Source organism: Scardinius erythrophthalmus, assembly GCF_964197995.2.
Source record: "Scardinius erythrophthalmus genome assembly, chromosome: 4".
Taxonomy (NCBI): Eukaryota; Metazoa; Chordata; class Actinopteri; order Cypriniformes; family Leuciscidae; genus Scardinius; species Scardinius erythrophthalmus.
Genome location: NC_138224.1, coordinates 28,398,681 through 28,426,656, shown reverse-complemented (window position 1 = coordinate 28,426,656; position 27,976 = coordinate 28,398,681). Strand labels below are relative to the sequence as shown.

Genomic DNA, 27,976 nt, shown 5'->3' with positions numbered 1-27,976 from the left:
GACATCATAAGTGTGCGACCCGCTCGTGCATCTGTTGTGGTTCAGCTGAAGAAAGGTTTGTGTTTTAAAACATTTAGTATTTAAATCGATTAAAAAATCAAAATGAAAATGCTTTATCTAACATTAATGGACGTTATTTCTGTCAGTAAAGCGCATTCACACATGAGTAATAGATAAGGTGCGTCTCATTTCTCTCCCAATGTCATGAATCAGTTTATTGTAAACACGAATTCGGTCACTGGCGAGTGGTGATGGAGAAACGGAGCTTGTAGAAACTACAAGTCAGTTGAATCAAATGTTACGAATAATAATTCAGTGATTCGAATCACCGCATACTGTCAAAACAGTGTAAATGCAACGTGAACACAAACGTGTGATTACAACTTTACCAAACCAAATGCAATGTTTTTAGGAAAGTGATAGCCTATATATCAAGTATTTTATATATTATGGCAAGCCGTTCAGGAAATAATTATATTTATAATATGAAGTCTGAATATATAGAATGAAAGTCGGAATATATAAAACGAATGTCTGAATATATAGAATTAAAGTCGGAATATATAAAACGAATGTCTGAATATATAGAATGAAAGTCTGAATATATATGAATGAAAGTCTGAATATAGAATGAAAGATATAGAATGAAAGTCTGAATATATAGAATGAATGTCTGAATATATAAAATGAAAGTCTGAATATATAAAATGAAAGTCTGAATATATAGAATGAAAGTCTGAATATAGAATGAATGTCTGAATATATAGAATTAAAGTCTGAATAGCCTATATTTAGAATGAAAGTCTGAATATAATGAAAGTCTGAATATAATGAAAGTCTGAATATATATAATGAAAGCCTGAATATCCTATATATAATGAAAGTCTGAATAGAATGAATGTCTGAATATATAAAATGAAAGTCTGAATATATATAGAATGAATGTCTGAATATATAGAATGAAAGTCTGAATATATATAGAATGAAAGTCTTAATGAAAGTCTGAATATAGAATGAAAGTCTGAATTTATAGGCTATAGAATGAAAGTCTGAATATTTATAGAATGAAAGTCTGAATATATATAGAATGAAAGTCCGAATATATAGAATGAATGTCTGAATATATCAAATGAAAGTCTGAATATATATAGAATGAATGTCTGAATATATAGAATGAAAGTCTGAATATATATGGAATGAAAGTCTGAATATATATAGAATGAAAGTCTGAAATATAGAATGAAAGTCTAAATGTATGTGAAAGTGTGAATATGTGAAAAGAAAGTGAACATTTGACAATTCTCACTGAATAATGTGTAGCTTGTTTTAGCCTTTTGAATTGTGATTCATTTAAAAATGTAGCCTAATTCCCTGAAATTTTCCAATACTTTGGTGAGCTACAAGACTTTTTTGCAACAGTTGGTCATACTCCAAACAACAAACAATTTGGAGTCTACATCACGTCATCTCGAGGATCATATTTCCATTCTTGCAACATTCTTAGCGCTTATGGGCAGTCATGTTGCTGAAAGAACATTATGCATCATTCTCGAAGGAATTTATGAATCTTATGAATTCACCGCATTCGCTCTTCCGCGATGAAATAGCGAATTAATTTCTTCATCAGTAGAACGATGTTGAGTACGGTTGCCAGTATTTTGGCCCGTACACGCATTCGCCAAGGTGTTAATTAGATGAACGTTACTTAAAATTAATGCTACTAAATTTCGTGCGGACTCACTCATTGTTCAAAATGTGTATAAAAAATAGTAGATGAATAACACAAGATGGCGCTGATAACATCAGATTTTCATTCCATATATTCAGACTTTCATTTTATATATTCAGACATTCATTCTATATATATACATACATATATACAGTCATGGTCAAAATTGATGGCACCCCTGATAAATATGATAAAAAAATGGCTGTAAAAAATAAATCTGAATTGTTTATCCTTTTGATCTTTCATTCAAAAAATTCACAAAAATCTAACCTTTCATTGAAGTAAAAGAATTGAAAGTGGGGGGTAAATCACATTATGAAATAAATGTTTTTCTCCAAAACATGCTGGCCATAATTGTTGGCACCCTGCTATTAAATACTTTTTGCAACCTCCTTTTGCCAAGATAACAGATCTGAGTTTTCTCCTATAATGCCTGATGAGTTTGGAGAATAACTGACAAGAGATCAGAGACCATTCCTCCATACAGAATCTCTCCAGATCCTTCAGATTCACAAGTTCATGTTGGTGCTTCTTCTCTTCAGTTCACTCCACTCATCAGGTCAGGGAACTGGGACGGTCATGGCAGAAGCTTCATTTTGTCCTCAATTATCCATTTTTGTGTTGATTTTGATGTTTGTTTTGGACCGTTGTCCTGATGAAAGATCCAACCACGGCCCATTATAAGATTTTTAGCAGAGGCTGTCAGGTTTTGATTTTTTATCTGTTGGTATTTGCTAGAATCCATAATACCATGTATCTGAACAAGAAGTCCAGGACCTCCAGCAAAAAAAATAGGCCCACAACATTAAAGATCCAGCTGTAAATTTAACCGTAGGCATGGGGTACTCTTCATCCCTGTTTGCACCAAACACATCTGGTGGGTTTGCTGCCAAAAAGCCCTTTTTTGTTTCATCTGACCACAGAATCCGGTCCCTTTTGAAGATCCAGTCATGTCTGACAACTGAATATGCTGGAGTTTATTTTTGGAGGAGTGAGGAGCATTTTTCTTGAAACCCTCCCAAACAACATGAGGGGATGTAGGCTTAGGGATGTAGTTTTTTTAGGTTTTCTGACCCCCAAGACTCAAGTAATCTCTGCAATTCTCCATCTATGATTCTTGGAGAGTCTTTGGCCACTCAAACTTTCCTCCTCACCGTCCATTAAGACAATATAGACACACGTCCTCTTCCTGGCAGATTCGTAACATCTTTAGTTGATTATAACTTCTTAATTATTGCCCTGATGGTCAAAATGGGGATTTTCAATTCTTTAGCTATTTTCTTACAGCCACTTTCTATTTTGTGATGCTCAACAATCTTTTGCTGCACATCAGAACTATATTCTCTATATTCAGGGAATTTGGCCTTTGTGCTTCCTCATATTTAAACTCCTGTGAAACAAAAAGTCATAGCTGGACAATTTCATGTTCCTAGTCACCCTGGTGTGCTAAAAAAGGTCAATATTAATGGGAATATACTTCAGAGATATTTTTCTCATAAAAAATTCTAGGAGTGCCAACAATTATGGCCAGCGTGTTTTGGAGAAAAACATTTATTTCGTAATGTGATTTACCCCCCAATTTCAATTATTTTACTTCAATGAAAGGTTAGATTTTTGTGAATTTTTTGAATGAAAGATCAAAAGGATAAACAATGCAGATTTATTTTTTACAGCAATTTTTTATCATATTTATCAGGGGTGCCATCAATTTTGACCATTACTATATATATATATATATATATTCAGACTTTCATTCTATATATTCAGACATTCATTCTATATATATTCAGACTTTAATTTTATATATTCAGACTTTCATTCTATATTTTCAGATTTTCATTCCATATATATTCAGACATTCGTTTTATATATTCAGACATTCATTCTATATATATATATATATATATATATATATATATATATATATATATATATATATATATTCAGACTTTAATTCTATATATTCAGACTTTAACTCCATTAAAGGCCATTAACTCTCACTCTGACTGACTCTCTTACCAGTGCACTGAACTACATTTACAGTTATTTACATTTATGCATTTGGCAGACACTTTTATCCAAAGCGACTTACATTGCATTTCAAGGTACACATTTATATTCTTATCAGTTCTTGCTTTCCCTGGGAATTTGAACCCTGAACCTTGGCGTTGCAACACTCTACTGCTTGAGCTACAGGAAAGTGAACTACTGAACTAGAGCTGATTGAGACACACACAGAGATTTAGTTTGGATTTATTTTTCTTTTTGTTAATTATTCTCATCTTAAACATGTCAAACTGTTCAAACACACAGAAAAACTCTGGTGAAGCAACTAAGATCTACGTGAAGATACTGAAGAACAAACAAAGATGGCGTTTATTAAAGAGGAGAGTAAAGAAATGAAGATTGAAGAAGCGATCAGTGTGAAACAAGAAGATGCTGAGACACAAACAGGTTGGTTTTGTCTCAAAGCTGAACTCATTATTTGATCCTTATTAAAATGTCCAGCTCTAAAGAAATTTAAGGATATTTTTTGAAAAAGGTCACATGTAACAAACCCAATATCTACTTCTGAACTGAAACAAGGAAAAAGATTCATTTATATCACTTTTAATTATGCAACCGTAACAAAACATGGACGTTACAGCAACTAAGGCCCCGTTTACATGAAGGGAAGATGCAGATATTTCCCTGCGGTTTGGCCTCTCATTCACACGAAACCCCGTTTTTATCACAGAAAATGATTATTTCTAAAAACTCCAGCCAAAGTGGAGATTTCTGATAACGCCGGTTATGTGTTGCCGTGTTAACTGGGAGAAACGGGTCTTTAGCTTCTCAAACGTCATATTATGTGCCAGAAAAGGTTTAATGTCATGTGAGCGCCCTATGTTTACAGTTTGTTTGGCTACTGGTCACGCTCGACGGCGTATTTATGCGGGTTTGATGTAAATGACAACTTTTTTGAAAACGATGTTGTGTGCACGATGTTATTATTGAAAACGGAGGAGGGGAATATTAATTTCTCTAAATACCCGGCTATGTGTAAATGTGGCCTAAAATTCAGAGGGTCAAAACAAAACATTACACATGGAAGATAATATTCAGATAATCATAAAACTCAGAGGGGCAGGGCTTGACGCTAACTTTTCTCGGGTGTGCACACAGTAAGATCTTTAGGTGCGCAATGGAAATTTACAAAAAAATAGTTTTTTCCTTAATAAAGGGATACAAGAAGACATTTATAAGCAAAATTATTTAATTCATTTGAATGCAAAAAGTATCAAGGCAATTCCAGCGTTATGGACGTGACATTTGCAGACATTTGCAGTTGCAATTCTCAGAAAATGCATTTAATACCAATATATTGAAATGTCTGTTTATACATCCATAATGCCTTAATAAAGTAGTCCAGACATTAGAAAAATATCAGTCTACACACATTTTATATTTTAGATGAGGGAAATATATATTCATTACGGACATGACAAAAAAATCTCTAAGTTTTAGGTGCCAACATATTTTTTAGTAATTCTGTGAATTACACTGCACAAACCAAAAGTAATAACTACCCACCGGATGAAGAACGGTTGAGTCTCATAAAATATGAGAGTCTCATAGAACATAAAATATTAATTTTAGTTTATTTTTCCTGTTCACATTTATGAGGAAAAAACAATGTTACGGACGTGACCGCCCTGAAAGCGCCACTAATAGACTGCTTTAAAACTTTCACAGAGACCTCAAACAGGGATATATAACACCAAATATTAAGGATTGGCATTTCAAGTACAAATAATATTCAATAATTATTCGAAAAACGCACCCCTTCCCCACATGCTCACAGGTAAGACGGCTTTCGTTTAAATTCTGCTCCGACATTAAATGTCTCTGTACTGTAGGCCAACTATACATGTTGTAGCCATTAAAGAAGGCGCGTTTAGTTTCATATTTATGTTTAAATAATATAATGTTTTTTTTTTATTTCATCTATGTTGATTATATTAAAAGGGAACAACATGGAGTGGGCAGACATGATTTTAACCACTTCATTAAGTTTTGTTTTGTAGAGAGCCTTTTTTTAAAGTGAATTTCGTTTTGTATAAATTGTATCTTAATTTTAATCAATGTTTCTTGATATTACAGTCTTATTGTTGTCATAAACTGGGGTGACATTTTTTCAGTCTGGCTCTCATGAGAGCACCTGGAGATTTGGTTTGGTGCTCACACTGCACATAGTGTGACCCATTAAATATAACTATGTAAAAATTTGTTTTAAAATTAAAAATTTAATTTAATAAATAATAGCATTATTGTAGTACTTTATTTAGCTAGTTTAAAAAAAAACATAAACAAAATAATAAATAGTGTGATCATACTAGTATTAAATAAAAATACAATTATTTATTGTACACTTAAAAATTATTTATTTTAATATTTTTCTTTATTATCGTTTTATTTTTATATGAATTTTCAACATTTTCAAACTTAAAATCAGCAAGCATTTATTTTGACGGGTTTCCAGGAAGTAAGTATATGCACTGCCTAGTGAACCACAGCACAGCAGATTTATTTTGCCTTGAAATCTTATATAGTCTATCTAAAACGGTGATTGTGCATTAACAGCTGTCAACCATGTCGGTACGCAAATGAGTGGTCTGAACTTACCTAGCACATTTTTTATTTTGGTTACTCATGCGCATCACTTATGTGCACCCCTGGTTATAAAGTTGTTAACATTAGTGTAAGAAGGGCATGAGGTTAATAGTGGTCCACTCTCAATACACTCTTCATGGCCATTGAATAGATTCAGCAGCTGTTTGCAGCGGTATTTAAAATAAATGCATATCGGTAATGGAACTGCAACCGGTTCACCGACCAGTGCTAGTTGTGACCTTCACATCTTCTATTAACTTCCAATGTGAGCACGGAGGGGAAATTGTTGCCTCTCCACTCTGCTCACATACTTTGGCCTGTACATATCTGTTCACATCTCAAAAAAGGTGTTTTGGTGTTTCATGGCCCTTATTACACTTGAATGGTTTAATAGCACTTGAATAAATGAGAGTGTGATCATATACTGTACCCAGCCCAAGGATGACAGGAAAAAACTGATGCTGCGTTAATTGCGTTAAAGAGGTCATGAACTGAGAAATACAATTTTCCTTGAGGTTTTGACATATAAAAGGTTATTATAAGAATATCCTAAAAGTTTCAAAACTGAAAACATCCTTGTTAGTCCAAAATCAGCTTCAGTGTTGCCAGATCGGGATGGTTCACCAAGCTCACCAAGACCCACCCACTCAAAAAAATAAAAAAAAATAAAAAATTACTGCCAAAAAATGTGATATAATTTTATTGCCATGTCATTTAAGGTTGATAATCACAATTTGTATCTCCTTAAAACAAAATAACGATAATAAAATAAAATAAAAAATGTATTAATTTCCCAGGAAAATGGATCAAAACAGGGCAATAAATTAAGGAGAATTAGCAAATATGACTAAAATGTCCAGGTGGACACTGTCAAAACGCCAATCAAGAAATTAACTGATGACTTTAACCCTCGGATGTACACATTGCAGAACATAACGCAGAATTTAGCAGTCAAAACTAGGGATGAGTAGAGTGCAGTCAGGATGGTGTAAAAGTTGCAGATGTCTGGTTAAGCCAGTGTGCACGTGACCATGGCCAAGAGTCGTCCCATATTCGATTTCAAGTCAAATCAAGTCACATTAGCCCCTTTCACACAGAGATTCCGGAAAATACACGGATAAAGTGACCCTGGGATTTGACCGGTTCGTTTGATTTTGGTTCATTCACACTGCCAGTGATTTTCCGGAATCAGAGAGTGCATTCACACACAACACGTAAAATTCCCGTAAAGACACATGATGACTGATTTTATGGACTACATGCACACTTTAGTTTTGTTTATTGACGATTAGACTTTAAAATGTAGATGTTTGAAAACCGCAAACTGACCCCAAACCAGCCAAAATTTTGTCCACCCGACCAAACCCTTTTTAACCTGCACAATCAAATTCAAAACTGGTAACCCGCCCAATCTGGCAACACTGCTACAGCGAACGACTCATTCTGGAATATGCCTCTTTATGACGTAATAAAGTTGTGAAAGGCCGCCTCTTTAGAGCACAGGGTCTGGAGCACTAGTCACTGGACAAAAAATAACATTACCTTCTAAAGGATCCTAATGCTGGGAATGTGGTTGTTTATTTTAAACAATGTGACTGTCTCATTACTGTCTCTGAACATTATTTATTCGTATTCGGTACATTTCACTGGATTTTTTGGTAAATCAGTCTGCAAGTTTCTCTTAGTAGGGTATGAATAATCTGTTATTTAAATTGATTGAATGATATATAGAAAGCGCTCAAAAAAAGCTCAGTTTAGAATAGCTGTAGCTTTCAATCAAACAGTGCGTTTATCACTGACTGAGTTCTGGACTTGAGTCCAAAACTCCCATAATAATCAACGAATCTCTGATTAACATTGTGTTTGCACTGTTAGTAATGATGCAAGCATTCGTTGGTGCGCAGAAATCGAGTTGCAATGAGAGATCGCTGCATAAATGTCTATGGCAATGCTCATCACTGCAACCTTGATATCTTAATATGATGCCATAGATTTGCAAATATCCTGCAAAATTAGCCTAAAATGCTTAAAAAGGCTTACCCAAATTAAATTGCATGCTGTTTTTTTAACCATTTGGAGTATATGCATGCTTTTGGTCTCTTTTGAAAGGGAACACTCAGAATCACTGTAACTCTTACTGGTATTGAGTAGTAGAACTTTGAACACACTGAAAAAGGACCAAAAAAAAAAAATCTGCCTTCATTTTTTTTTTGTAAACAGATGCCTGCAGATTCACTGTCATTAATTGCTGACACATAGTAACTGAAGCATAAACACATTATAGTGTTATTTTTTCTTCTTCCAATTCTTGAAACCAAACTTTCTATAAATAAAGAGACAAAACAAGTGCTATGGTATTAAAACACTTTAATATTAGAATTCACACTATATGTACATGTACATGTATGTATATGTATTTAATCTATTTACAAATTATGTAATTCACAACTGGGGCACAGGTTATTGGCAACATGCCAATCATTATAGCAATCCCGATTTGGGACAAAGCACAGAGGCACATCACAGGAGGAGAACTTTACTGGTGTCTTTTGCTTTACTTTGGTCTGCTGCTGCCAGCTCCTCAACAAGTGTCTCTCTAAAGGCCTTCTGGTGCATTGGTACCTCTCCTTTACCTTTTTTGATGTCCTTGTAAAGAAGGAAGGCATTCACAACAGCAATGTCCATGAAGTGATAAACAAAATGTCCTATACCACTTCTGGGTCTTGTGGATGACTTTGTAGTAACTTATTAGGGCATCAGATAGATCCACCCCACCTGTTTGGACATGTAAAAAAAAACAATGAGATATTTTATTTAATTTCAAATAGCATAACACCCAATGCCCATCTGGATCTCTGACTCTCCTCTGAACAGTGTCCCCCGCATGGGCTGTGTGGAGTGTGGAACACATGAACACGTCCCTTGTGTCTCGCCACTGGACAAAGAGGAGGGAGTCCTTTCGGATCCATCTGATACTGCCACAGGGAGATTTAGAGTCCAGACATTTATTTTTGTTTTTGGAAAAACAATTCTTTTCGTGCCTATGTTTCCACACGCCCAGATCCTCTTCTGAAGGAGGTCGCAGAAAAGAGAGGGACTGGTGTAGAAATGATCTACAAACAGCTTGTAGCCTGTGTCAAGCAACTGTGTCAAGAAGCTCCATCACAGACTCATAACTGAGCCCCTTGCCACTGTTTCCTTGCAGCTTACAAAGAAGTCCCAAGTGTACCCATTGCTTGAGCCTGCAAGAACAAAAAGTTTATATTCCCCAGCGAACAGGCTTATTTTTCATGTGCTGTTTTAGCCCAATACGTGCTTTAGAGGTAACCATCCTCTCATCAATGGAAATTTCTTGGCCAGGGTGAAAGTTCCTTTTGCAGGCATCCCTCACCTCCATGTACAGTGGCGTTATTTTGCAGAGGCGATCAAATTGTGATGTTCCTGTTCTCTGCTCATTACCAGCATCGTCCACCATGCTACTGAGGTGAAGGGAGCGGCAGATCCGAAGAAACTTCTTTCCTGTGATGACCTTTTTAGGGAACGGCAAGCTGTAGAGATTACCCCCTCGCCAGAAATCCGCTAATGAAGGGAGTTTCACTTTAATTATCACTTTTCACGAGTAGATAACATTGAGAGCAGTAATAATAAAAACATGCTAAAAGTTTTCGAGAGAGTTCCACATGTAATACTAGCTATTTCATTTACAAAGCTGTTAGTCAATCACAGCAGTGGGCGTTTACACTGAAATCTCACACAGACACGCCCCTTCAAAAAGAGTGTTCAAGTCAGAGGCTAAAATCAGGCTAAGAAAAATGCCTTCTAAATTATGAATTTTTTTTTAAGTAAAATCATACTAACATTATAAGTGCACCCCAGGAAACATTTTGAAACAATAAAACAATAATTAATTGACCCCTTTAAATAATTTGAATGCGTTAAAGCACTCATTTTGTCTGCTTTCTACAAGCGTCTTGGAGTCGTTGCTACCGTTCTTCTGGATTTAGATAAATTTAACGATTGTGAGATCAGATCTCCATGTGGAGCACCGGCTGTTGTCGGACTCCTTGTTCATTCAAAAATCTCACTGGATTATTACAATTAATGGCAAAATAAATGTTTGGAAATGTAAACTGATATTTCCCACCGACACACTACATCAAAAGATGTAAATGAGTGGCTTAAAACCATTTTTTGGAGTAAAAATACTAATTTGACAGTTTAACAGTTGAGCCCAAGCCTCCGTTACTACTTCTAAAACATCATTTTTGAACTCAGTAATATAGGAACATTGAGTCTCTTCATTGAAGCTTATTGTATTATGTAGATTAGAGTAGAGCTGAACAATTAATTGCATTTGCTATAATATCGCGATATGATAAAACACAATTTTTTAACGTAAAGGCTGTGATTACACCCTGGTCACGTGACACACGAGAGTAAACAGTCTGCAGAGGAAACATCAACTGGGCATGCTATGCATATAGGCCTGGCATACAGGAAAAAACAGTTTATGTTAAATCTATCTAATATTGTGTTGGTCATACAATACGATTCTCTTTTTCCAACTATTCTGTATTATGAGCATAGTTTTTCACCACAGATGCGCTATGATGCTGCGTGTGTTTAAGAAACACCTGTTTTCTGCTTGCTTCCAACACACCACTCAAACCTCCGTAAAATAATATGTAATAAAGTTTGGAAAGGCTGAAGTGAATTACAGTGACATTCGCACTCTTCATTGCACAGGATATGCGTTGTGAGAAATGCCTGCTTTGCTTGATGTTAAGCTTGCAAATGCACATTCTTGCCCGCTGGTATTTTCCTTACAAATGCTCTATGAAAGCATAATTTATGTTGTTTGGATTGAAAAATTTGGATTGTTGTTAAAAATATGAAACTCACTGACAGAAGGCTTAAAATTTCAAATGCTGATGCGTGCTTTGTGAAGAGCGCTCGCTCATGCGGCTGTGCGTGACTGTATAACTGGTTAAATGTACTTACATCTCAAAATGCTTTCATGACGCGAAATTAATGTAAACACAGTCAGTTATGTCTTGAGGGATTAAACAAACAGGACAAACCACATCTTATATTTCAAAAGAGAACTGTGCATTAGTGTGGATGCCGCTTATTGAATGCCGCTTATGTGTTATTGGCAGCATCACCCTCTGGTTACATGAACGCGTCACCACCGCATCAGCACCGAAAACATGGAGATTTTATTTTAGAGAATAATCGCACAACCTATTCGATATTCTATAATTAAATAAAGTAATCGAATCTTCAAAAATCGTGACTCATCCCTGCATGGAATCTCTTGTTTCTTTTCCCAAATCTTCACTCATGTCTCACCCATTTTCGTAGGGGATTATAAACGTTTCTTCCTTGGTTTGCTTTTAATTAGGCCTATTATATTTGTATTCTTTACTGTGGTAAAGTAGAAAAACGCTGTAGGACAGATAGCCTACATTTTTACTTGTACATCAAATTCTTTTTAACACAGTTTGTGCTTGTTATTAGATATGGTAGGCCTAATTGGTAAGGCGCATCAAGCTTATTTGGGTGATTTTAGTTTTGCTTTCTCTGGCAGCGCAATATCAAACATAGCCTAAATGCCTTGCCCTTGTGGAAGATAAAATTAGCTCTTCATACCTTTTACAACAAGTAGAAAACATGAAGATATCCGAAAAGAGATCGATGGTCTCGCCTGCTCGTGTCCCACATCCCTCTCAAAGCGCAGAGTATCACGCGTCTTTGTGTGGAAGTATTAAACAATTGTTTTTTTATTTTAAGTTTTTGTTTTTTAATAGATTTAACTTTATTATATTAAGTTTCCAATATTTACTGATATTTATTTCAATACTTTACAGGCTTTTGTGTGTTGTTTCTTTGACAGAATTGCTCAAATAAACACTTTTTTGCTCAAAACAACCCCCCAACCACCGCCGGTAGTTGGTCCATTACCACCGCAGTGGAAAAAAACTCCCACCGTCACAGCCCTATAACCCAAAAGTAAAACAGATAATTTTAGAATTAAATATTGCAATACTTTGCACTACTGTATCGATATAATTGCGTGCGCAAAATATCGCAATACTGAACAGAATTGATTTTTTCCCCCACCACTATGCTAGGCAGACATCTTCAATCAGATACCTGCCATAAGCTATGTGCCTCAACACCAGGTGTGCGCTCAGCCAATTCCTTCAGCTTTGAGATTGGAAGGTGTGGCTGAGATGGGGAGATGGAGAGGGTGAGATGGGTGTGTCAGCTAGTCCTGCAGGGCTAGAGAAAGAGAGAGAGAGATCAGTATATTGGCTTCCATCTTCATGAGCACCAAATATAATTAAATGGCAAAATATGGACGCAGTATGTAAAGGTCTCCAGCAGCAGCCCACACCACCATCTCCTGATAGAGAGCCTGAAAAGTAAAGTTATGCTTTAAATGTCTTCACAGCCTGACGTCGACACAACACGTCTTCACAAATACATGTTACAGTACTGTTTACTCATTGATGGGAACTATGGCAGTGTACATTTTTACAGATTTTAGCCATCTCCTCTAGTAAGTACAGTACCTGCAGACAAAGTTAGGTGTATGGCCTTTTGGTTCATGTTAACTGTAGCCTCCAGATAGGACTAAATTATTAAAAGCCTTATATTTCACGCTACACATCTGATTGAGATTTGAACGAACACACCTCACAGAAATCATATGGCTTTTGGAGGGTAGCATACATTGCGTACTGAAATGAACATACAAATGTGTTAGTTGTTCTGCAAACCAGTCATCACACCCGTTTCACACATACTCCATTTGCAGTGCGTATTTTTTTTCCGTACCCATGTTAACAGGTTAGAGCTTTCACACTGCACGCGAATGCAGTCCGGCGATCTGTTCCAGGAGCTGTGCTCTATTTTTGCTGTGCTACACATGCTGAATTAAAGTGACCGCGCTTGTTTCGTGGTCAAAATGAACACAGATTGACCTGAAAATGTAGTTATCTCACCATATTTAATTACATACTACTTTTTTTCACAGTCATCTTTTTACTTTAAGACCAGGGTAAGCAAGGAAAACTACAATTTACCTCAACAAGGCGACATAATGAACAACACTTGTCTCATTCGTGGAGGTGGAAAAACAAGTTCTTTGTGATATGCAAGATTTATTGTATTAATTTAAATGCAGAAGAAAAGGCATGAGAGTCGACTGTTTTTTGTCAATTTTAAGTTTTAATTTAAAATGTTTGTGTTTTTAATATAAGTACATGGTTAAATATTTGACCACTTGCAGGAGCAACTTAATATAAGTAGAAGTAAAGCATGGAATAATAGGCCTACGTTGTTTAAATTGTGTTTACATTAAAGAGTGTATATGTGCACAAAGAGAATCGCAATGCTGACAAAACTTTTTTTAATAAAAGTTGCTGCATAACTTCTGTGTAAGTGTGTGTTTGTGGTAAAGCCATGGATCAGTTACGCACTGCAAACGCAGCATATGTGAAAGCACTATAGCGCACTGCACACAGAGTATGTGTGAAACGGGCGTCAGTCATCATTTCTGAAAATAATGCATCTCACCATCAGCATAAACACCCCACAGCTGTTGCTCTGATGCTGGGGAGATGCGCCCTGTGGTGGTAAAAGGGGAGTGTGATTTATTCTCAATGATTCTTATTATATGATGCCTACTGATATCCACCCTCATTTTGTAGCTTTAATCATACAAAAAGTGCAACACAATGCGCTTTAAACTTGCATTTAGCAGTGACCAGGGTCCATCAGCGTCACATAGGATCTCTTCATCAAATCATAATAAACAATCAAGGGGCCTGCCTATGTACCAGTGTATGCTACTCTACTAAATGCAATGAATAGCGCTCCAGCCACACGTTTAACCTCATAAGCTAAGTAAAAAGCCTTCCATGGTCCATTGGACACAGCATGTGCCAGGTTACTGAAAAGGTTTGGAAGACGTGTAAGTTGCAATTCATGTCTTTCAAATTTAACACTAAACCCTGTTTAGGAATTGCTGAATCTCTACTATGACTACACATACCCACCTTGAGCCCTAAGAGCATGGTTTAAAAATGGGGCTGAACTACACCTCCCAGTGCTTAAAAGTGACCTGGGAGTAGCAGCAATTCCTAGTAGGGACTTATAAAACGTATTAGGGGTGCACGATTCAGAAAATGTCACGATTCGATTCAATATAAATTTTTAGGCTCAAGATTCGATTAAAAAAACGATTCACAGTAGGTAAATGTAGTTTACTTTTTCCTATGTGATTGCAGTAGACATACAATTTAAAAGAAAAGAAGCACAGCAAATTAAATGTAGTTTGATATTACTTTATATGTCTTCATACAAAAATAAAACCTTAAAAGTTGCAAAGTGCCAAGCTTTGGCCAGCTTTCAAATACATTTAATTCAAGTTTAAAATAAAATTTAAATAAAAAAAGCTTTTACATTTAGCTTTAAAGTGCTGTAGTCAGATCATACAAACAATACTGCTAAATGTGGTTTAAGGAGTACTTTAGCTACCAGGTTGACTGTTGAAATGTGAACTCGACTGGGAACATTGAACTTCCTAAAATTAGGCCCTTTCTTTTTTGAACTTTTTTGAACTGTGGCAACTACAGTCCATTCAACAGAACTTGTTGATATATTATGTGCATCATATATCGAAAGCCTTCATTGTCTACCATGCTGTAGGGGCGCAAATCTTTTGAAATGCAATAGGCTATGGATTGAGTTATTTCCATAGCCTATTGGATGAGTGTTCAATAATAACAGCACAGTATTTCAGATAAAAAAGCCACGTCAAAGTGGGTTTACTCACACACAATGTCCAGTGCCCAGGCTGCCAGGCAGGGAGAAGCACCACACCTTTGGATGCCAAGTAACACTGAGGAAAACAAAAAGAGTTCGAAGAGGAACTTAAACATGAGGCTAAAGCTGAGGTACAAGTTTTGTTACATTACTAAGCCTCATATGGAAGAAGCCAGGTGACCACCACATAGGCATCCACAGCCATGGTTGCAATGCCCTTTATATGAAAAAAGATGCATATCACATACTTTGTGTAGGCAACATAAAAGTATACAGTCAGGAAACACGAATGCACAGATCATGTAAAATGTAATGAATGTAACTTACATGTGCATTTGCAGTCTTGATGATAATGTTGAAACAAAAATTTGCAATCTTAAAGGAAACAATGATTAGATAATTAAAAGCAGGGTAGGTAGGATTTTTCAAAAAAAAAAAACATTCCAAATTTGTTTAAACTGTCTTTATATCAATACATAATTAAAATGTAAGTACTCTGAAAAAGAGAGTATAAAAATCAAGTGTCTGTAGACCTCTCACAACTGTTGTAAACACAGCTAATTATTTCCATTCACTCCACCCCCTCCCTTCTGAGCTCCTTCCAAAGCCACGCCCCCAAAACACATGAACGCGTGACGCCAAACGCTCAGGCTCAGCTGGAAGACGGCGCATTTATTTACCTGAGACGAGTGGAGAGGAAGGAGCGCAGTGCATGCAGTGACATCATGTCAGAATCACATGTAATAAAATACCTAACTTTATCACTATAAATATAAACAAATAAGATTTCTTTTAGTACTCACTATCAAGCTAGCATATCGATACTGGTAAAGTTTAAAATATACTTTGTTTGATTCGGTAACGAGCTATATTTGTAGGTAACGAGCTATATTTATAAGGCAAAGCTAAAAACAGGTTGCATTGATACACATTTTTCCATTACCATCAGTTAAACTGTGATGAAGGGGAATTTCGTGTAAGATTCATAACATATACGGTGTTTTGCATGTAAGAGGTTCCGTGATGAAAACATGGTTGACTCTGATGAGGACTAACGTTACACTCCGGAGACAAGTACCGCTTCGAGGACAGGTCCGGGGTCGAGGGCGAAGCAGAGGAGGTCGTTCAAGAGTGCGGGCAACCAGAGTCCAAGGAAGTAGTTTTTGCCTTGTTTGCCTTCGCTGACTGCATATGCAGGTGCTTTGAATTTTGAATGCTCTTTCTCTGCCATAATTTTACTCTTCGTAGGTTCCGCGCCCCTCTTGCACTCCTCAAATCAAACGGGTGCGTGCGCATATGGGCAGATCTAGCAACAGGGGTGGTAGCCATGGTTGCGAGAGTGAGTGACAGTCGCCCAAACCAATCAATTGTTTCGTCCTGAATGGAAATAATGAAAAGTGAAAGTGAAAGTGAAAGATTAAAATTGATTATTAAAGATTATTGTAGATTAAAAGGTCTACAGTCACTCGATTTTTATACTCTCTTTTTCAGAGCACTTACATTTTAATTATGTATTGGTATATAGAGACAGTTTAAACAAATTTGAAAAAAAGTTTTTTATAAAAATCCTACCTACCCTACCTTTAATAATCCCATACAATGAGGAAATACAGTTAAACACACTTGGTTCAGATTTACCGTTGCTTCAACATCTCGGCCCAGAGTCCAAAAGTCAGACCTTGTGAGTATCGAGTTGTGGGCTTGGACAATTTCCTCCTTAGGGTCACCCTTACTATCCAGTACATAGTCCAGCTATGGGGAAATATACAGAACATTATGAATGCATGTAGGGCTGCATGATTAATCGCAATAAAACCGCACACGATTTGGCAAAGGCTGCGATTATCTTATGCGCAGCTTGTCAGTGGAGTGCGGCTGATCGGTAGTAAATAATGCTCCATCTGAACGCCTTTGATTAAACATGACTTATAAATACATGACTGCCTTCTGTGTAAGAAGCCACATCATCTCACAGAAGGATGCTCAACTGTCGTTATGAAGTGAGTTTGGAGTAAATGCATGTTATTAAATGTTGTCTTTTGTTGGACAAGAGGTTCATAAATGATACTCGTGTTTGGAAAGATGTTTCACGCGTGTTGCTTTTTCAAATGCACGTTATAAGTGACTCAAACTCACAGTGCTTTCAGATGGAGCAGCGTTTACAGAGCCGTACATCAATGACAAGCTGCGCATAACAAATAATTGCAGCCTTTGCAATTTCAAAATCGCGATAAGCCAAATTGATTTAAGTGCGATTATATGTAAATTGTGATTAATCGTGCAGCCCTAAATGCATGCATATTTAAAATTTCTAATTCAGAAAAACTAATCTCAAACTTACTAATTCACAGAGTCTTGCGTTTGGTTCTCGTTTCCAATTAGCAACTGTAAAGTTGGGATTAGTACTGTCAACAGCTGAGGAGAGCACCTGTAACCTTGAGCCTAATTCAAAATGAAGAGATGAGACAAAATGAGAGGAAACGTGTTATTGGATACATATACACAATCACTAATATAATGCATAAAATATATAAATGTTCCTTACGTTTAGAGGGTGGTGAAAGATCTGGGTCTGAGCTAAACTCCATTTCTGCTGGCTGAGAGGAGGTGGCAACAACTGGGTCGGGGCTAAGCTCTGTTGGCTGAGAGGCACAGAATTCTGCCTGACCATGCTCATTGAGACACAGCAGAATTTCAGGAGTCACAAGCTTCTTTAATTCCTCCTTGATCTTCTTGTGACCATTGGATGCGTACTGTATGTTTTCATGGCTGGGGTCCAACAGGCTACCCTCATGAGGGCTGAAAGGCATCGTCTCGGGCTCTTAGACCTCTTGCAAAGTTATATATGCATATGTTGGGCATGTGCTTCCAAGATAGCTATAAATCAGTGAAGTCCCTTGGACTTTCTGCCCTAATGTTAAATATTAGCAAGACAACCTGTCCACAGGGGCACATAACAACAGCCCAGCCACCTGAGGAGAACAAGTAAGGAAGTCCAAATAAATTACCAGCAGTCACCTAATGAGAAAAGATCAACATTGTTGGGACATTTTTTTTTACTTTCCAGATCCTCCCCAAACCTTTTGAAAGATTTTATCAAATTTGCTTCGGGTTTTCATTTCTTCTCTCAGCCGTAGAACCAATTCTATTTTGGAACCTTGGGAATCAATTCCGCACTCGCTGCAGAGCTTTCGGATGGCATGGACCTGTAATAGATTACCAAAATAAAGGTGTACACTGTCAACACATTTATACTAGCTATATTGATTATATAGAATAAACAAAAAAAAAACACTAGGGATGGGTATCGTTAAGGTTTTAACGGTATTACTACTCTAACCGATACACCTTATCGATCTGGTACTTTAACAGTATTCTTATCATTTCTTTTTGTTATATTAAAAAAAAGGGAAAAAAATAATTTAGAACATAATTAATATTGCTTTATATTTTGACATGTAAAATAAATATCTATAGAAAAAGAAAAAGCAATGCTTTAACAAAACAAATAAAACATGTATGTTATGCAGAAGGGTGCAGGGTTTTGTGTTTTATATACAGAAGACATAGGACACCAAAAACAAAGTACAAACACATGGTCAAACAAAAAAAAAGTATACAATAAAACAAATATACAAATTATATACCCAGTGCTTTAATTTCAGTAATGTCTACTGGCATTACTGTTCAGAAGTAATATGGGCGAAAAAGACATCTAATAAAGTCAGATGTAAAATAACACTGCAAAGTTTATCATAGATAGATTAAAGCTTATAAAAGCTAAAATTATTCATTCAAGAGCTGCGACTGATTTTCTCTTTGCCTTTTGTTGTTTGATTCACATTAATGGAGCAATCGTCAGCAGGTTTATTAGACTGCTGCCTCTTTAAGACCAAATGCAGATCTAATCATTATTACACCATATTTTCTCCCAACTATTTACGTCCATTTAAGACATAAACTGTATTTAAGTGAATAAACTGTTTAAGTGAATCTCCAAGACGTCCATTTTGACATTTTTGTGTATATTTGATCATTTAGATGCGCACACGAAGCCCAAAATATACGTTGCTTGTCTCGTTGCGGTGTGTTTCGGAGCACGCGCTGCATTTGGAACAGCGTCTATTGCATCAATTTTGGTACTTTTAATAGCCTTTTATTATCAAACGCGTCCCGCAGTTTAGCAACAGTATAGACTACATTTTACAACAATCACAGATCGTGCAGATTCTGAAGTTACGTTTGGGTTTTAGGGAGAAATGACAGCGCACTGCTGTAAAGGCGAAGGAAGTTGCGCTAGACAGAATAAGGCTTTAGTTTTTAATGGTTACACCTCAAATATCATCTTTTTTATAATCATTGGAAGCCAAAATCTAAATCTGAAATAAAATTAGTTTAATATCAAAGATCTTAAGTTTAACCGTTTGAATGTTTAGTTCTGTCCTCATCGTCATTCATTAAGCAGGGCTGTTGTGTTGTGCGCGCCGTGGCTCCTTGTGAAAGATCGCTCTCTCACACACACTCTCTCTCTTTAGCAAAAATGCATCACAGACAAATGGTTCAATATTATTATATATAGAAGTGGGTGGCGAGATTAAATTTGCAAGATAATAATTTCTTAATAGCAATAATAAATAGCACGTGTACTTTCTTAATTTCTCCAGTACCGACAGCAGAACCGATAACGTCCGAGCTTTTTTCATAACGTCCAGCGGTCTTTCATAATTCAGCACCGGGGGCCGTTTAATACCGGGTTTCGGTACTAAAAACACATAGACCTGTTTACCTTCAAATTGGATACTTCATCCAGTAGCCTGTCCTCTGTTACGTCAATCTCTGTCTGTTCTTTTGGGTGCCTTGTTGAGTGGACCTTTTCATGCTCCGTATTGTGCACCTTGTTGGATTTGCGGGTGGATCCTTGTTGGATTTAACCGCAAAAGGATTTTGTTTAGGGTAAACGTACCTATTAAGCTCAAGTACCCATTAAGCACACTACCATCTTGGAGCTCAGATTATAAAAAGAAACAGCAATGTATTATCCTATTTGATGTATTAACCAATTGATGTGTTTGTTACTATATACCTCCTGTAATTTTAAACCAATCAGACCATTGCACACTGAGATATGTGTGTCCATGTGTTCACACTGTCTGGCGGCTATTTTCAAAGCTGTCTGAAAACTTTCACCAGAAGAGGAGCCCCTCAGATGTGCATTTTTTATATGTTTAAGCCTTTATTTTGAAGAAGTACATCTTCTTATTGCAAAATTAAGAGATTAATGTTTAGACTTTTAAATATTATAACCTGGAACCTGGATGTGGGAAATAATTACAGTTAGATCTAAAAGATAGTTTTAGCAACATAGCCCAGATGCTACGAACATAGCTAGCTTACTAGCTGTATAAGATTGTGTGCTACATTAATATATTACTTCACAGGAATTAATGGCTTGTACTTTTAAATCCATAATATTATAATTTTACATTTTATTGATAGTCTGTGGTTTTAAACTGCTGTAATTTTTAAAGAATTCATATTATTGTTAGGTGAGCTTAAAGGGTGCACTACTATGACAATCACACAGCTTCAGTGTGACATCAATTAGAAAAAGCATAATTTCATAGATATTGTCTATAATAGTTGTTCATATTAAAATTGGTATAAACTTAATACATTACCTAGATTATTAATTTAGCTAAATATTTTCCTTTAAATTTTAATTTAATATTTATTAATTAAAAAATGTTTTTGCTCCAATTAAGCACAGTGTGTGCTCCCTTTAAGCTCACCCACATTAAACGTCTATGTAAATACTTAATAATCAGAATTTAAATATTAACTGATGGTTGTCACTGTTAATCTTCAAAAAAATGATTAATAAACTTATTTTAACAGTCTTAAGATGACAAAAGCTAGACGAAACTATAGTGTATGCCCAAAGATGAAAGAGGCATGTCATACAAAGAAGGAGCCATCAGAAACCTGTCGTATCTGTCCAAGAAGTTTGGAGTAGACAGGAAAGCTCTGACCCAGAGAGTTAAAGGGATACTCCACTTTTTTTGGAAATAAGCTCATTTTACAACTCCCCCAGAGTTAAATAGTTGAGTTTTACCGTTTTCGAATCCATTCAGCCGATCTCCGGGTCTGGCGGTACCACTTTTAGCATAGCTTAGCATAATGAATTGAACCGGACAAGACCATTAGCATCTCTCTCAAAAAAATGACCAAAGAGTTTCGATATTTTTCCTATTTAAAACTTGACTCTTCTGTAGTTACATCGTGTACTAAGACGTACGGAAAATGAAAAGGTGCGATTTTGAGAGTATAGTTCCTAGCCATATCAGCCTAGAAAATTTAAACTTTACATTTTCCGTCGGTCTTATTACACGATGTAACTACAGAAGAGTCGAGTTTTAAATAGGAAAAATATCAAAACTCTTTGGTCATTTTTTTGAGAGAGATGCTAATGGTCTTGTCCGGTTCAATTCATTATGCTAAGCTATGCTAAAAGTGGTACCGCCAGACCCGGAGATCGGCTGAATGGATTCGAAAACGGTAAAACTCAACTGTTTAACTCTGGGGGAGTTGTAAAATGAGCCTATTTCCAAAAAAAGTGGAGTATCCCTTTAAGGAGCACATTGGTTTGTTTTGTTATTTGATTTTTCAATATGGGTTACATAGCTGAACGTGGACTAGTCTAGATGTTGCAATGAGTTTGAATGACACGTCACTATGAATAGGATAGGCTACCTGATCAAATTGAATGCCTTGTTGCTTGATTTTAGTGTTCTGTTTTTTTGTGATTGACTCTGTACCTTCAAATAAAACTTTTTTCAATTATTCCTTAAAAAGGTTGTTTAAAATAAACAAGAATTTTTAATAAAACTTGTTGTGAGCTTATTGGGAACAGGGGTGTGCTTAAAGGGTACAAAACGTACCCATTAAGCACAGCCAGACTTTTTATATTTAATGATGTACATCTTAATTGAAATACTTTTGTCATTTAAAATAAAATGAAATATTATAGTGTGAGAGATTGATATTTTATTTTAAAATAACTTCTTGTACTAAAACCAATATCTTGTGCACTAAAAATGTCTCAATGTAGATTTTGGTGAGCTTAATAGGTACGTTTACCCTATCACTTGAAAGAAAAATAGTCTGCATCGATGGCTCAAAATTAACTTTGTAATTCTGAAAGTGGAGTGAGAAAGACAGGGCAAAAAGGTTACAAAGGAATTATATCTCTCTGGGTAACATGATAAACAAACATTATATTTAAAAAGTCACTTGCTTGGAACAAAACCACGTGCAATCGTCTCTAAACATAGAGAGTCCCAGAACTCAATGTCTACCTCCCCATCAAATCCATCTGGTGGATCCTCTAGTTCACTGACTAAGATAAAAATAAATATCAAAATACTGTAGTTAGGACACCTGGAGGGTGGAGGGGTGGAGGGGTTCACCATGCAAATAAAACCTGTATTGTACCTGCCAAGCTGAAGACACAGCTCTTGTGGAGATCCATGAACACCACAGGAGGGTGATGTCCACAGCGGACACAAGATAAGTTATATTCATGGTACTTCAGTGCTTCAAAATGTAGGTATCCATGTATTAGGCTGTTTTTGTTTGGGTACTGCTGTCCCGACGTCAGCTCCCATGTCTCGATGTCTCGACCCAGAGCTGTGTGAATCTGGAATAAAACATCAATAATAAATTAGAAAAAGTAATTCCATGCAAGTGTGCAACTGGGAAAGTTCCAATTATGTATTTAATGGTCTAATGTCATGACTGTCAACTTAGAAGCCTCATCCTGCACCTGAGTTCTGATTGCTTAATGAATGGCCTACTGTGCATAAAGATATGGAATATCAGAGTTTTGCATTTAACATGCAATATGGTCACATAATATTCATAAATCACATACATTTCACATATTAAATTCTTGAACATTTGACCTGGAGGCAGTTCCGAAGATACAGGCAAAAATGGAGGGTTAGAATGACTTTGTCAATAAAGTTATCTAAGCCATCCCCCCATTCCTGGTATAGCACCATCATTCCACATCTACTGCATTTTTTCTGTATAAGTAGATCATTGGGGCATTTAGTGGTATATACAACTTGGAAAAGGAATAATAACTGTCAATTTTAGTTTAAACATGACATAGACCCTCAATGATTCCCTTGACAGTGATGATTTTTGCTGATCTATTGATGATCAGAGGTTCACCAAGGGAAAGATCGCCAGGACATTCAGGACAAACACACTCTTTGGGTATCAGATGTTTAGGCACTTCTGTCTCACTTGTCAACCCATACACCTTTGCAGGCAAGTCTGCAGGAAGCCTTTTCTTGTTGTGAATGTACCTAACAATTCACCCCAAGTCCTGATCTTGAGGGGGATACTGAAAATCGCTTGAGGTGACAGTTTCCACCTTGTCTTCAGAGTCCTGACTCTCTTGAGTATCCTCACTCTCATCTGCTGTGAAGAGCTCCTTTCTTGTCTGGAAAAAGTATCATTTTGCAATGGCCTTGTGGACACAGGCCTGTTTGGCTTTAACACAATGGCAATGCCACGTGTTATTTGCTGTGTCAAACATGACCATCAATCTGCCAAACTTGTTATAGTAAGACAGATTTGCCTCATAAACGGAAACATATCTTCTTGAGAAAGAGCTTCCCACCTCAACACTGAAGGGGATCCCTTCAGCGTTTTCCACCATTTTTTTTTCAAAAGACATGCCCTCTTCCGCTCCTCGCTGAACCACCTGCTACTGACAATGTCCCTAAGAACATCCTCCCTTAGTTCTATGTGAGGGCTGAGGGGTGGTGGGCAGTATTGCAGGGACTGCAGATGGGCACAATCAAAGGATATAAACCCACTCCTGTGCATCACCTCAGTGTTGCAAACACAGGCATCCAGCTCACAACGAATTTGATGGCTTGCCCCCAACGTCTGCTTCTGTACTGGATGGGTGCACTATTGCTGCTGAAGGACTTTACAACAGGGAATATTCCCCTTTCAATCTCTATTGGATGACATGCCAGATGACGGTCGGCTGTAATGTCCTCCTTGACAGTTGAGTGGTGTTGTCTCATATGCTGCTTTACATTTTTTTTATTCAGCACTAACTCACACTTTGTGCACTTAACCTTTCTGACCCTCGAACGTAGGCCAACTGCTTTTTTTGGTTGCTGAAGCTCTACCATAGCCTCCACAGGGTGAAGCTGGGCTTCTACCGTGGCCTCCATAGGGTTCAGTTGGCCTTCTAAGGCTTGAGGTGAAAAAGAGTGCAGTGGGCCTTCTGCTGGCTGAGGGTGGCGTTGGCCTTCTGCTGGCTGAGGGTGGCATGTGCTGAGGTGTCTAAGCAGTTTTTTTTTTCTTTGAAACATTAGAATACAAGCACAGCAGTGGTAGTAGGACTCCTTTCTGCAGCCACATTTGCAGGTATACATCACAAACTCTGAAAGGAAGGTAACAAACAAAGCAGGCTTTAATAACTGGTCCAAACACAAGTGCCTTCTTGACCAGGCTTAGTGTCCTCACCTTCTTCATATCATCAACACAAAGGTTATTAATCTAAACCAATGAATCACCAATCAGTAAACATACCTCCATGCTGTACAACTGCTTTCAGACGTGACTGTAAATGTGTTTCCACTTTTGAGTAGTCAACCCTTATAAAGTGGGCAAAAGGGGCAGTGGAGAAATTGGCATCCTTGCTCAAAACATCTTGTGGCCTGGAACTTGTGGCCGCTTGGCAAAATTGACAGATGTAGCTATAGATTAGAGATATATGGGGAACATTAGCCAAGCTCAACTTACTTTTCTCACCATGCTAGCACTAGCTACTACCTGCTGCGTTGAATCCAAGGAATCCTCACGTGAGAAAGCTAAAACTCCGTTAGTTAGTAAACAATGTGCGTTTATAAATTCTGTACCTGTAGAAGACGCCCAAGCCACAGCTGGACCCTCCTCCCTGGAAGGGGATGCACAGTATGTGCAGGCTTGAGTATTCCAGGAGAAAGAGGTTTCCACATAACATCAGCTATGAACAGAGTGTCACGTTCCCTCCTCTCAGAGAACCATTGTTACTTTAGATAAACAGAGACATTCTTAACTATAGAAAACATGTTTACAGTACATTAACATGTTACAGTACATCCACTGAGATCTAGTATCCTATGTGGAGGTTTTTGGTCATATACTTAACATCCTTGTCTTGTCATAATTTAATTGTGGAAAATTACATCACATCTTTGTTTTCATGAATTCCATCTGTTAACTTAAGGAGTTGTGATGTTTCTAAAAACTGAGTAGTATTGGCATAACATAATGAAATCTAATGATAATGTCTCTCAGGGGAAACATATAAAAAGAAAAGCAGAGGCCCTCATACTAAGCCCTGTGGCATAGTTTTTCATTCACTTAAAGTGGCAGCGGTCAGATAGACAGGACCTAAACCATGCTATTGTCCACAAATGCCAACATAATAATGAAGCTATCCAACAGAATCTAGTGATCCATGTTGTCGAAAGATCTTATAGCAAATGCAGAGAGATGTAGCCACAATCAGGTGCCAAAAACAGGTAATTTGTAACTTTTTTTTAAAGTCCCACCATTATAGAAATGATTTTACAGAGACGGGAGCTATTCTGGAGAGTAACAGGGCTCTCAAGTCTCATGCATTCACCGTGAAACACATGCATTTCAACCAGTTCACATGTTCATATTTTGATAAAACTTGAGAGTTCTGTAGTAACTATTCAGACTTGATCACCGATGGGTTTAAATGATTAAGCGTTATTCAATGTGATGTTATAAAAAAATGGTATTTGTATTTTCAATGTATCTGTTTATGTAAAATAAAAATGTTCTATGTGATGTTATGATAAATTCTTGTCATTGATTGTTGTTGGTGGTGATGTGTCACGATGGGGTCAAAAACGCAGTGATTGGATAATTTTGTAATAGTCATTTTTTGTATGCCTGATTAAAGTCATGGGACCAAACTTTGCGCTTAAAGGACTAATTTTGATATATTTGCAAGTACAATTATTGTGCAGGATTTTCTTGTTTTAAGATAAGAGGTTTGATAATGTCCCGCTTCAGAGTTTTAATGTTCCAGAGTGATATGTTAACCAGAGGTTCTGAGATTATAGGTAACACCTCTTTAAATAGCATACATGATGATTTTGAAGCTTTAAATGTCAAAATCTTTATATATGTTGCTTTGTGTTAACTTGTATTTCCTTTTTGTTGTAGCCCTGATGCAGCTGAAAGAAGAGAGTGAAGAACTTAATGAAATGAAAGAGAAATATCAGTATGTGAAACATCATGATTTCACAACTGGAGAAAAATCTTATAGTTTTTCACGGACCGAAGAGGCCTCCTCACGAAAAAGAGCTCGAAAGACAGTTGCTAAAGGTCATATCACCTGCCAACAGTGTGGAATTCTTTTTGATAAACTCGGAAACCTTAAAGTCCACATGAGAATTCACACTGGAGAAAAGCCTTTCTCTTGCCAACAATGTGGAAAAAGTTTTACTCAAAAAGGAAGCCTTAAAAACCACATAAGACTCCACACTGGAGAGAAGCCGTACACATGCCCTCAGTGTGAAAAAAGTTTCACCCATAAAGAAAGCCTTAAAAATCACTTGAGAATTCACACTGGAGAGGATCCTTTCACCTGCCAACAATGTGGAAAAAGTTTCACTCAAAAAGGCAGCCTTAAAATCCACATAAGAGTTCACACTGGAGAGAAGCCTTACACATGCAAACTATGTGGAAAGACTTTTACAAATAAGAAAACTCTTGATTCCCACATAAGACTTCACACTGGAGAAAAGCCTTTCTCCTGCCAACAATGTGGAAAAAGTTTCACTCAAAAAGGAGGTCTTAAAAGCCACATACGACTTCACACTGGAGAGAAGCCGTACACATGCTCTCAGTGTGGAAAAAGTTTCACCCATAAAGAAAGCCTTAAAAATCACTTGAGAATTCACACTGGAGAGGATCCTTTCACCTGCCAACAATGTGGAAAAAGTTTCACCTATAAAGGCAGCCTTAAAAGCCACATAAGAGTTCACACTGGAGAGAAGCCTTACACATGCAAACTGTGTGGAAAGACTTTTACAAATAAAAAAAACATTGATTCCCACACGAGAATTCACACTGGAGAGAAGCCTTACACCTGCAAACTGTGTGGAAAAAGTTTCACTCAAAAAGGAAGCCTTAAAAGCCACATAAGACTTCACACTGGAGAGAAACCTTACACCTGCAAACTGTGTGGGAAGAGTTTTACACATAAATCAAACATTGATTGCCACATGAGAATTCACACTGGAGAGAAGCCTTACACCTGCAAACAGTGTGGGAAGAGCTTCTCACAAAAAGGAAATCTTATGAATCACATGAAAATTCACACTGGAGAAAACACGTTTGAGTGAGTGTGGAAAGAGTTTCAGTTGTAAAGTTAACCTTAACTGCCATGTGAAGATTCAACTTTTGTTTCAAAGATTGGAATTACCTTAAAAATCATGTAATAACTCAAACTGTGGAAAGAGTTTCACACTTAAAGGAAACTTTTTAAATATGTATCTGTGGAATTAAGGCAGTGTTCACACTGCCACAAAAATCTGATCATCCATGTTCTGTAACACTACTCTTATTTGCATTCCTATGTTCTTTATACTTTGATTTTAAGCTTTTTGTTTTCTTGTCATGTATTTATAAACACCTGTATCTAGACTT

General features: G+C 36.8%; 1 protein-coding gene across 1 annotated transcript; it reads left to right on the top strand.

The window, feature by feature from the left end:
- On the top strand, positions 1-27,976 carry LOC308690090 (uncharacterized protein). The gene is made up of 3 exons (XM_081364362.1): positions 1-55; positions 4,043-4,183; positions 26,489-27,976. Exons 2-3 carry the CDS (start codon positions 4,099-4,101, stop codon positions 27,670-27,672), a joined length of 1,269 nt encoding a protein of 422 aa, XP_081220488.1. The 5' UTR covers positions 1-55; positions 4,043-4,098; the 3' UTR covers positions 27,673-27,976.

Coding starts and splice junctions, on each gene's coding strand:
- LOC308690090 (XM_081364362.1), top strand. CDS start 4,099: ATGGCGTTTATTAAAGAGGAGAGTAAAGAAATGAAGATTGAAGAAGCG. Junction 4,184..26,488: donor AGATGCTGAGACACAAACAG/GTTGGTTTTGTC, acceptor TTTTTGTTGTAG/CCCTGATGCAGCTGAAAGAA.